At 36.8% G+C, this 10774-nt stretch overlaps 2 protein-coding genes across 4 annotated transcripts; one reads left to right on the top strand and one right to left on the bottom strand.

Annotated features, from left to right (window-relative positions):
• The first annotated feature begins 1083 nt into the window (after nt 1-1083).
• On the top strand, nt 1084-2803 carry llph (LLP homolog, long-term synaptic facilitation factor). Of its 3 annotated transcripts, none has more exons than XM_039668220.2 (3): nt 1084-1199; nt 1699-1923; nt 2015-2803. In XM_039668220.2, exons 2-3 carry the CDS (start codon nt 1710-1712, stop codon nt 2179-2181), a joined length of 381 nt encoding a protein of 126 aa, XP_039524154.2. In that variant the 5' UTR covers nt 1084-1199; nt 1699-1709; the 3' UTR covers nt 2182-2803. The 3 variants fall into 3 exon arrangements, with proteins under 3 accessions (XP_039524154.2, XP_039524153.2, XP_088982752.1); XM_039668219.2 differs by having other exon boundaries at nt 1085-1199; nt 2012-2576; XM_089126626.1 differs by having other exon boundaries at nt 1157-1175; nt 2012-2576.
• Nucleotides 2567-10593, bottom strand: hcls1 (hematopoietic cell-specific Lyn substrate 1). The gene is made up of 16 exons (XM_039668217.2): nt 10439-10593; nt 9734-9817; nt 9374-9447; nt 8836-8965; nt 7698-7808; nt 7549-7603; nt 7353-7463; nt 7142-7252; nt 6915-7025; nt 6476-6531; nt 5977-6046; nt 5696-5844; nt 5410-5541; nt 3934-4087; nt 3719-3793; nt 2567-3620 (listed from the first exon to the last, which is right to left on the bottom strand). Exons 2-16 carry the CDS (start codon nt 9815-9817, stop codon nt 3487-3489), a joined length of 1557 nt encoding a protein of 518 aa, XP_039524151.2. The 5' UTR covers nt 10439-10593; the 3' UTR covers nt 2567-3486.
• Between the last annotated feature and the right edge of the window lie 181 nt (nt 10594-10774).

Below are 10774 nucleotides of genomic sequence, written 5' to 3'. Positions count from 1 at the left end.
CTAAAGATAAACAGTGAAAAGTACTATTTTTCAGAAACTAGGTCTACTGGCCAAAAATCTACAAGAATATAATGAAGTATTTGCAACTGAAAACTGCATCTACCATGCCAACCCACCAAACCTTGACCCATTGGTCAACACACGAAAGCAAAATGCATTGTCGAGCCATGGCTGTGTAATTTCAGCATGGCTAGCCTCATAGACATACACTAGACCTCACCTTGGATACGGCAGTTCATTAGAACGAATGCGTCAATAGAGCCGCCATCTTGAAACAGGGGAGCCCCTCCACTTTAATGCATCAGCGTCAATGTAGTAGACACAGGTCTAACGCAAATAAAATCACCATAAATCATCATGAATGCGATTTTTCTTGTTTTTTTGGTTTGTTCCAACGGTCAGACATGTATTTATCATTGATTCCAGAAAGAATTTTTTTTATTATTTTTTTAAAAAAACATTCTTCCTAGTTCAGATTTCATCCGTAAACTTCATACGCTGCACAAAAGTCCGCCACCATCAATGAATTCGAAGTAAAGGCAGAGATAGCAGCGTTACCTAGCTATTTCCTATGACAAGACCCCTGTTCCAAGATGGCGGCGGTTTTGACGCATGCTTAGAACCCCCAGGTGAGGTCTAGTGTATATCTATGGGCTAGCCTCACCACGTGGAATTGCAAACATAATTATATTTTTTAAAGTTTTCCAATCTTGCCATCAATGCCATGAGTCACAAAAACAGTTTGTCCAAAACTACAGTTAAGTTAGCCAAAAGACGACATGACATACTGGGCTGGTCAAAACAAACAGAGTTTAGAACAGAGCAACAGTATTTACACATTTTCGGGATAAAAACAACTTACTAATATAGCTTTCTCTGCATTTGAATCTGTGACTAAGAAAGCATTTCACCTCTAAATGAAGACAAAGCTTCATTTGGAAGGGGGACATCATTTATAATATAGTTCACCGGTATTGTTGTAACGTTACCTTAACTCTAACTCACCTGCAACTTTGAAATGTTTAGGATTTTGAAAGTAGGCCGCCGCAGTTCTGTCGCCATCTACTGGACTAAGCGCGACCCTCCACGAGCCGTCAACGCTGGATGTTTTGTCGCAAATCAGGAACTGTCGTAACAGAACTTTTCCTTTGCGGCAGCTGTACACAGATACACGTGTTATCGGAGTTGTGAAGATACATGTAAGTTACACACTGCGAATATAAATACAGCTTTGAAGATGCGTTAACATACAATATCGTCCGTATATTGGCAATAATTACGTCTATAAGTGGTGCTTTTACATTACGTCTATTAAAGTTGAAAGCTAGTTTTGCATGCGAGGTGGCTAACTGGCTAACAATAATCTTCGTTTTTACAGCTGAGTTTTCTTACACAAATCGCTTGCGTCTGAAAATACTAAAAAATATATACGGGTGGTTGGTTATGAAGATAACAACAGATATTTGAGGGTGTCATGTCTGATATCCGAATGTTTTTAAAAAAACTAAAATATAAACTGGTTGGTTATGAAGATGACCGCATATATAAGTATCCTTTTCAGCATATATATATATATATATATATATATATATGTATATATATGTATCCTTTTCTTTATATTATATATGTAAAGATACGTGTGTGTGCGCGCACTGCATATATATATTTATATTGTCTTTTTTCTCTACTTTTCTTTAGTTTCCATCAGCATGGCAAAGAGTTTACGCAGCAAGTGGAGGAGGAAGATGAGGGCTGAGAAAAGAAAGAAAAATGCCCCTAAAGAACTGGCACGACTCAAAACAGTGCTGGGTCTGGGAGAGAAAGGAGAGATCACCATGAAAGATGTAGCTGAGATCGCCACTGTGGTGCCACCTGAGAAAGTGAAGGAGAAATCTAAAGATGCAGAGATGCACGAAGAAGATGGTGAGCTTTTATAGAAACATTAAGCACTGATAATTATAGTAAGTGTTTTATTTAATCAAATTCAATTTTATCTGTTGTTGCTTTGCAGAAGATGGTGGCAAGATGGATTTGGACACTAAACGCAATAAAAAGACAATGTTGGACGATCAAGGACGGTATCCGGTCTGGATGAACCAAAGGGAGGCAAAGAAAGTGAAAGCCAAACGTTTGGCTAAAAAAGGAAAGCCTAAGAAGACGAAGAAGGGTCTCGCCTGGTAGTTGAACTGAACTGCTTGAGCATGGACATTATTCCAGTATCAGCTGCATGGGAGCCTCGCTGTGCATCACTTTCATGTACAGTTTGTACGTTTCTATGGACATTTTTGCATGACGTCGTGCAGAAATATTCTTTACAGTGTTTACAATTTGGTGACAGACACGGTAGTGGGCGAAGGAGAGTAAAAACACTGTACGTTACCTGCATTCAGCGTACCACACACGACTGACTCTTCCAATAAAAGTCTCTTCTTTTCCTCTACTCCAATCCATGTCATTCTGTGGGTCTGATTTACTTTAAAGTTGTGAAGTATTATGTATTTTCTTTGCAGACAGAAAAAATTATGGATGTGCATCCTGTTTTTTATTTCAATAAATCCAATATATCTCATGGGAAATTTTGTCTTTTATTTTGTGGTCAACACATAATATTGAGTCAAAGAAAAGAGCAAAAGCCAGTTTCTTGGCATATAAATCTTGGAAATATAATATGATGTATCTCTATAAAGCACAACGGTACATTTTTGTACCAGGCAAAAGTCTTTATAATTGCAATAAAGTTAGAAATTAAAAGCCAACAACTTAAAATATTATTGCTACCATACTTTTTGTTTTAAAGTTCGGACCTTGGGAAAAATGTCATTGGAAAATATGACTAGTTATATTTATTTCATGTGTCATAATATATACACTACCATTCAAAATACATCTTATAAAGAAATTAATACTCTAAATCAGCACTAATGCATTAAATTGATCAAAAGTGACAGTAAAAATATTTAAAATAAATGCTGTATACTTTCATTAAACAAGTATTTAAGAAACTGGACAACCGCTTTTTAGCATTGATTATAATACAATTTTTCTTGAGCAACTTACAAATGTTAGAATGATTGAAGACTGGATTGAAATGATGCTGAAAATTCATTACGGAAATAAATTATATTTTAAAAAGAACTGTCATATTTCATAATTTGACTTTATTTTACTGTATTTTTGATCAAATAAATGCAGCCATGGTGAACATAATAGACTTTACAAAACCGACCTCAAACGTTTGAACGGTAGTGCAAATAATCATATATATATATACCCAATCTAACTTATCTTTGTAGAAAACAGTTCATGTCCACGTAATCTGGTAACTAACCATGTGACTTGAAAGGAAAATGTTGTCCAGTTAAAAGATAAAGGCTAATTAAAACACGTTAGTATATTGCACTTGTATGTCAGAAAAATGAAATAAAAGAGAATTGTTGGCAACTGGCAAATAAACACACATTTGATTTGATCATTGATTATTAGTAACTACATAAGCTCCACAAAGGTGGAAGGAAACAAGCCTGTGCGACCATGACACGTTCCTTTCCACCAACCCTCATCCACCATCTCAATGTTAGTGATGATGTCATCTGGCATGAAGGAGATCTCATCACTGGCCTCTGCGAAAGTATGATTGAAAATAAATTTAAAAGTCAGTTAAGAAGCTATTCAAGCAGATACAATGTCATTAATCAGTTGCTGTTATGGTTTTACGTACCTCCTTGGTAATCATAAATGGCTTTGGCTGTATTTCCCCCTCCACTTAGATCTTCATAATCGTTATCAACAGCAACTGAAAAAAAAAAAAAAAAAAAAAAATAGGAACTACAGTTGTTAACAATCAAAAAAATGTACAGCACTTGTAATTTGAACCATCTATTTGATCACACTTCCCACACAGTGAGTAAATGTAGTAAATAGTGTGTGTCAAACCTGCGCATGAGCTAATATCCTCATAATCTTGGTCTTGAGGAATGGGGATGGGGTCAGGATCACATTCAGAATACGTTGGCTCCTCCTCCTCCTCTTCAATCAGGTCATCTGAGCGGGGTGGAAGGGAAGGCGGCTCCTCATAGTCCGGCTCCACCTGAAACACACAGATGATCAATTCTCTCAGTATATGAGCTTAAAAACACTATGACAGTTTATTACTTGACTCAATTGTGTCTTATATTTTAACAACTTACTTCATGCTTACATAAGAATCAACTATAAGACTGTTGAAGAAAATGGTTATGCACTGTTATGCGGTTCTATATAGATTTACCACAATATTATGTTAGGTCAGTTACGACCTCTGAGTAAGTTAATGTAACATATGTACTGTAAAATAAAGTGTTAGTTAGCGTAGGGTGTTATGAGTTGTTTCCAATTAATGAATCTGGAAAACTACTCACAATTTGGGGTAATATTCTGCAGTTTAATCATTTGAACATGACCATTTTTGGACATTCTGTCACTGTTAGAATTGAACACACTTTTTTTGCTACTGCGCCTGTATATGCAAATCATCTATGTTATGATTGGCTGTACACATGTTAAATGAGTGATAAAAGCCCCACTGAATACTGAATAGATGTTTATGTATAAACGCAGGCATCGGTATGTTAATGTGCTCATGGTTGTGACGTCATACTGGTTTCCGTATATGGTCTGGGGTGCGTTTCCCGAAAACATCGTTAGCCAACTATGGTCGCAAGTTACGTCGTTATCAGCATAGTTCAACGAGTCGGTGTTTCCCGAAACCATCGTTCCTACGAACATTCGCAAACATCATCACAAACTTGTGTGGTTTGAACGACAGCTCTCGACCTGTGGTTAGAAGCGTAGTTTCTATATTGCATCACATTTGGATGTAATAAATCCTAATCTTGAGCAAAATAAGCAAGCTGACATTCAGTACAACCGGTGCCTTTTATTTAGAATACATACAAATGTAATTTACGTCTTTGAGTTTGTCAAAAGATTTAAAGTACCGTGTTTGAAGAGACTAGTGCGCATGTGCGAACATGCTCTACTATGTAAGAACGAGCCAAATATTGAGTCTGGTAATAAAGCAAAATAACTGAGAGCAATTAGAAATAGTCCTCAGATGACACGTCTGTAATTTATATAAAACAAATCTAGCGTTAATTGGATCTCAAACAGTTTCATTAAAAGTAGTTATTACTCTACCACGTGTGAAACCAACGATACTTTGCGACAGTGGGTTTTGGGAAACAGTCGTGACTAGCTAGTTGATTTATCCAACGATGCTTCGTACTATGGTAGTGAAGCAGCGAACTACATAGTTGTACGGGAAACGCACTCCTAGGTAGGAGTTTTGCGTTGTGAACATCATGTCTAAACTTTTTTTTTTTTTTTTCAAAAGAGCAACAAGCAACAACAATATAGCAAAAAGGGTCTTGCCTGAGCTTCCGCCTCTGGTTCAGCTCTGGGAATTTCAGGCAGTCTTCTGAACAACGGCTCTGGGGGATTCCGGGGTGCCGGCACAGATGGAGGTCTCTGATTCTCTTCCTCCTCTTCATGCTCGCTCTTCTCCTTAAAAGAGAAGTGTTATTAGTGTATGAAGAAGAAAAGGCTGGTGTGCGTGGGTGGGCTATCTATTGTTGTCATGTAAAGTGCAGCTCTCTCTCTCTCTCTTTCTATATATATATATATATATATATATACAGTATATGTATCAAATGTGTACCTCCTGTTTGCGTTGTGCCTCTTCACGTTCTCTCTTCTCTCTAGCGAGTCTTCTGGCTCTCTCCTCCTCGGCTCTCTTCTTGTTCTCTTCATCAGAGGACTTTGCCATGCTCTCAAACCGAGCCTTAAGGTTTCCAGCTCCAACAGTTGCTATAAACACCAAGAACAGACAATCAAATATTTACAGCGTCCCTGAACTGTATATGATTCAACAGTTAAAATGCATCACTACTCAAAACCAATCATGTATAATTTCCAAAGACCTGTACAGCAAACACTCACAGGCCTCAAAAGCTTGAGGCTTTTCATAAGCTGATGATGGTGACTCCATCTCACTGAAGGAAGCTGCACTCTGTGAGAAAAAAGAAAACACTCAATATACATTCACTGGCAAACTGTCAAACCAAATGAATCATGTATGGAATCGCATGTTTGCCTAACAGTAAAAAAGAAAGAGAAGAGGATTTGTATCTCACCCTATCAAAATGCATTTCGCTTTTGCAACCTTGTTTTTCGTAATTGCACCTTCATGTAGGCCTAAATCTCACATTGTGACTTTATATGTTACAGCTGTGATTATTATTATAATTGACTGTTGTGACTTTTCATATAAAAATCGCAAAGTGACTATATATCTCACAACTGTGATTATATTTCTCGTGACTATATGTTTCTGTTTCTTGTAATTGTAACTTGACATATATTATATCTTACAACTGTGACTATTTCTTGTAAGTGCAACACAAATAATGATGGCATAATACAAATCTTTGAAATGTACCTTGTCCATGCGATCTGCTTCGACTCCATAACGTCCTCCAAAACCCTTTGCATAGTCTGAAATAACAAGTGTTGCATCTCAGTTCAATACATCACATGTTGTAATATGAACTTTGTAATATGAATCTGGAAAATCAGAACTGGTTCCCAAGAGCCTCTGAATGTCAGAGGTCTTCAAAGCCTCAGGCCAGGAGACTTACAAAGGAAGATTAATATCAGCTACTATTTTCAATCATCTAATAATAGAAAACACCATTTTTGTCACCCTTGTTACAAAACGTAAGAAAGGGGGACTCAAAGTCATAGTCCCAGGACAAACATTCAGAGATGTATGCCAAGTGTAGTGACACCTCTGCTATTACAATCATTACAAAACATCAGAATAGCCTAAATAAAAGTTTTCCCATTAGTCAAATGATCTCAGGAAATATTTACAGTACCTTTCTGTGACTGATGTTTCTCTGTTTCTCCTTTGTAGTCGTAACCCAAAGCAGCCTTGTCAACCTTTTCTTTTTCCACGCCGTATTTTCCCCCAAAGCCTTTTGAGTAGTCTGAGAAGTTCACAAAACAAAATTATGCTTTAAAAGTATCCATCCACCAAAAAGAGGCCAAAGTAAGGATTGAGGACCAGGATGCTGGTCAATATAACAGCAGAGACTGAACTTACCTTTCTGAGACTGATGTTTCTCCGTTTCTCCTTTATAGTCGTAACCCAAAGCAGCCTTGTCAACCTTTTCATTTTCCACGCCGTATTTTCCTCCAAAGCCCTTTGAGTAGTCTGTGAGAAGTTCAGAAAACAGAATTATGCTTTATAAACAATTCTTCCATTAAATAGACAACAACATTAAAAAAAAAATAACAGCAGAGATTGAAATTACCCTTCTGTGACTGATGTTTCTCAGTCTCGCTTTTGTAGTCGTAACCCAAAGCGGCCTTGTCAACTCTCTCTTTCTGTACACCATACTTGCCACCAAAACCTTTAGCGTAATCTTATGAACAGCAAAGAAGAGACTATTATAGCAAGAACAGACAAAACAGAAGAGAAGATGCGAAGTGTTTTGGATGTACGAGTACCTTTCTGAGATGCATGCTGCTGAACCTCACCCTTATACTCATAGCTCATGGCAGACTGTAGTGAATCAATGATGAAAGATTCAAAATCATTTATTCAACCACATTTATTCAATTATTAATCATAGGACAGTGACGAGAGGGTTTCTAACCTTGTCCACACGGTCCTTCTGAACACCATATTTCCCCCCAAAACCCTTTGCTCCATCTTTCTGGGATGAGTGCTGTTCTACATCTGCCACATAGTTGTGTCCTAAAGCACCCTGGGAAAATTCAACACATCATTTTTTTTTTATTAAAATCATCAAACTAATAGCGTTGTTTGAATTTGCATACATACAGTAGTGGCCAAATGCGATGTCCAGAGGGGATATTTGTTTTTAATGACCCTACTGTATAAGTTTGATTTAACCATCAAAATATGAGGAAAATATTTTACATTTTTAAAATATGGTTAAGGTATTTATCTGATGGAATTATTTGGCTAAAAAGGGCAATTACAGCTACAGGTTTGATTTAACTATACAATATATATATATATATATATATATATATATATATATATATATATATATGTTTTCTCTCTTTTTTTTCTTTTTGCATGTGACCATAATTACTTTGAATGACAGACTACCTAAAATTGATGTCCGCAAAATTTGGCACGTTTTAATGCGTTATCACCAAACACTCTAGAAAATGCTGGGTTGTTTTAACCCATCTTTAGGTCAAATATGAACAAACTCAGCCATTGGGTTAAATGTTTAAATGACATTTTTAACCTAACATTTGGGTTTGTCCATATTTGACCCAAATTTGGGTTAAAACAACCCAGCATTTTTTTTTTTGAGTGACTAAAACAATTGACTCCAAGCACAACTATGCAATAACCTAACAATAGTTATAACAAATTCTTAATATGATTTGAATAATGGGTGAAGATGTAAATTTCCTTAGGCCAGACATCACTTTTGGCCACTACTGTATACAAAGGAGTTACTGTACACTCAAAATATTTGAATACACGATAAAAAAGGTGTGGTCGCATCAGTGATTTTTCAGTAAGATTTTAATGCCAATTGGTCTATTGATAATAATGAATTTATGTATGAAGGAGAGCTCACACAGAAGTCACTTTCAACCAAGCAGCTTTCTGTAAATCAGTGCGGCGAATCTGCAAAATTTGCCTAGGGAAATCTTTTGCCATCACGTAAAAAAATTCCCAGTTGTGTGGATTCCTATTGAAATCACTGGATTTAGTGAGCGACTTGTTGGCCTGTTCTCAAGTCTAACCTTGTCCATTCTGTCTTTCTCAACTCCAAATTTCCCTCCGTAGCCGTAAGAGGCTTTAGGGCCCTGGTCCATCTCTTTCTTCTTAACCACCTCATGTTCCCGAGACACATTCTGCCTGAGATCTGCAATGCTGCACACAAAAACAGGCACATCGCATGTTACTACACGCTGCATATTTACCATGGAATGTGGCACTTTTGTTACACACTCAAATCTTTGCATTTGTTTATGGTGCTCATCTATGTGGTCAGCATGAACATTATGAAAATAAAATATATAGATATATCTTTTATTTAAAATGCAGTGGGTCAATGCAACATCTTATTCCGCTTCTGACATGACGTGAGCTTGAACTTATCAGTCCATATTTGGAAATGCAACTCAAGTCGGCAGCATTTCTACTTCCTATTTCCTCACTGCAGAGAGTGACACTCTTTCAGTTCCATGCATTGCAACAAGGTGCCATTAAAGCAACCTGCTATTTCATTTATAATCTCGAGATAATGTTTTCTGTATGTGTGTTACTGTTAACTGTTACCTGATGTGTTCTTTTCGGCCTGATCCTTCTATGGTTCTGGAACCCCATCTTTGCTCCTGCTCTGAAACATCGTTCTGAAACACAAACACATTTTTATATAGAAATATAGAAATCTTAACTCTAAACAATGGGTGTCCATTCCTGCTCCTGAAGGACCACTGTCCTGTAGAGTTCAGCTCAAACCCCAATTAAACACACCTGAAGCAGCTAATCAAAGTCTTTCTAGGCATACTAGAATTTTCCAGGCAGGTGTTGAGGCAGGTTGGAGCAAAACATTGCAGCCAGACAGTTACCCTCAGGAGCAGTACTTTACAGTAGTGCCTTTAGAGAACTTTTTAAGTATTATCCCTGTTTGCTTACCTCAAAATTTGGATCTGTGTCCCAATCGTCCCCCTCTGATTCGACCTTCACACTAACATCATGTCCCACCACGGCTTTCCACATCTATAGAAAGAGAAGCCAAGATGTCATGGCTCATGTTACATTTCCTCATGTACAGACATTTTTGAGTAATTAAATGTATTATGCTTAAAATGAAAAGCGATAAGAAGAATATAAATGTACTCATAGATGCGTAAAAAGTAATATTTCAGTAAGTGACTTATTCTAAGAAAATGTAAAGCAGTAGTAAGTCAAATGGGCAATGTCAAGACATCATGATCGCATCTTAATGGCGTAATTACACATATTTTTATTCAGAATTTTATGAAAAACTAAAAAAAAATTCATTTAATCGCTATAAGCGAAACAAAGAGTAAAGTTGTTGCACTTTGCAAGTTCCTCTTTTTTCTAGAGAATCAGAAACTTTTTATGTTCACGACTTCTCGATAAATAGGCTACCAGTAAGTTAATTTCGACAGTAATTCAGACTATGAACTCTGTACTGCAAGCACAGTAACGTTACAGGCAATGTGCAAAAATATATAAATTTGACTTCCTGCTACAAAGAAAAAAAAAAAGTTCCATCAAAGTCTCACGCTGTATCACCCACTTCCTGACTTATAAGTTTATTTTTTCTTTATGCATCCGTAATAACAATACGAACAGATAATCATTGTTACTCACTTTATCGTGCTTTTATTCCTGGCTTTGTGTCCGTTAAGTAGTAGTATCAGTGCTCGCGATACACAGCAGATCAGACCTGCGCTCGAATGCGCGCCGCGGATACCACTGCACAAGAGGCGTCGGGCACGCGTTCACGCGCATCTGAATTCCACCAGCACATTTTTGTCCTATTCAATTGAAAGGCAAACATATAGTAAAATAATAATCTTAATTTTGTAAGTGTTCCAAATGTATTGAAAACTATGAATAAATTAATATGTAATAGAATACATATTTTATTTAATTAATGAATTAATTATGTTTTTAACCTTCGTTATGTATGAAACATTTTGTTTG

This window comes from Pimephales promelas, chromosome 24, assembly GCF_988280905.1.
Source record: "Pimephales promelas chromosome 24, fPimPro1.hap1.1, whole genome shotgun sequence".
Classification (NCBI taxonomy): Eukaryota; Metazoa; Chordata; class Actinopteri; order Cypriniformes; family Leuciscidae; genus Pimephales; species Pimephales promelas.
This window is presented reverse-complemented; position numbering and strand designations above follow the sequence as displayed.

What these genes read in the sequence shown, in the direction of transcription:
- hcls1 (XM_039668217.2), bottom strand. Translation starts at nt 9,817, where the DNA reads ATGTGGAAAGCCGTGGTGGGACATGATGTTAGTGTGAAGGTCGAATCA. An exon ending in ACACAGATCCAAATTTTGAG is followed by an intron (nt 9,448 to 9,733) that starts GTAAGCAAACAG and finishes TTTGTGTTTCAG; the next exon opens with AACGATGTTTCAGAGCAGGA. An exon ending in GAAACATCAGTCACAGAAAG is followed by an intron (nt 6,532 to 6,914) that starts GTACTGTAAATA and finishes TTGTTATTTCAG; the next exon opens with ACTATGCAAAGGGTTTTGGA.
- llph (XM_039668219.2), top strand. Translation starts at nt 1,710, where the DNA reads ATGGCAAAGAGTTTACGCAGCAAGTGGAGGAGGAAGATGAGGGCTGAG. An exon ending in AGAGATGCACGAAGAAGATG is followed by an intron (nt 1,924 to 2,011) that starts GTGAGCTTTTAT and finishes GTTGCTTTGCAG; the next exon opens with AAGATGGTGGCAAGATGGAT.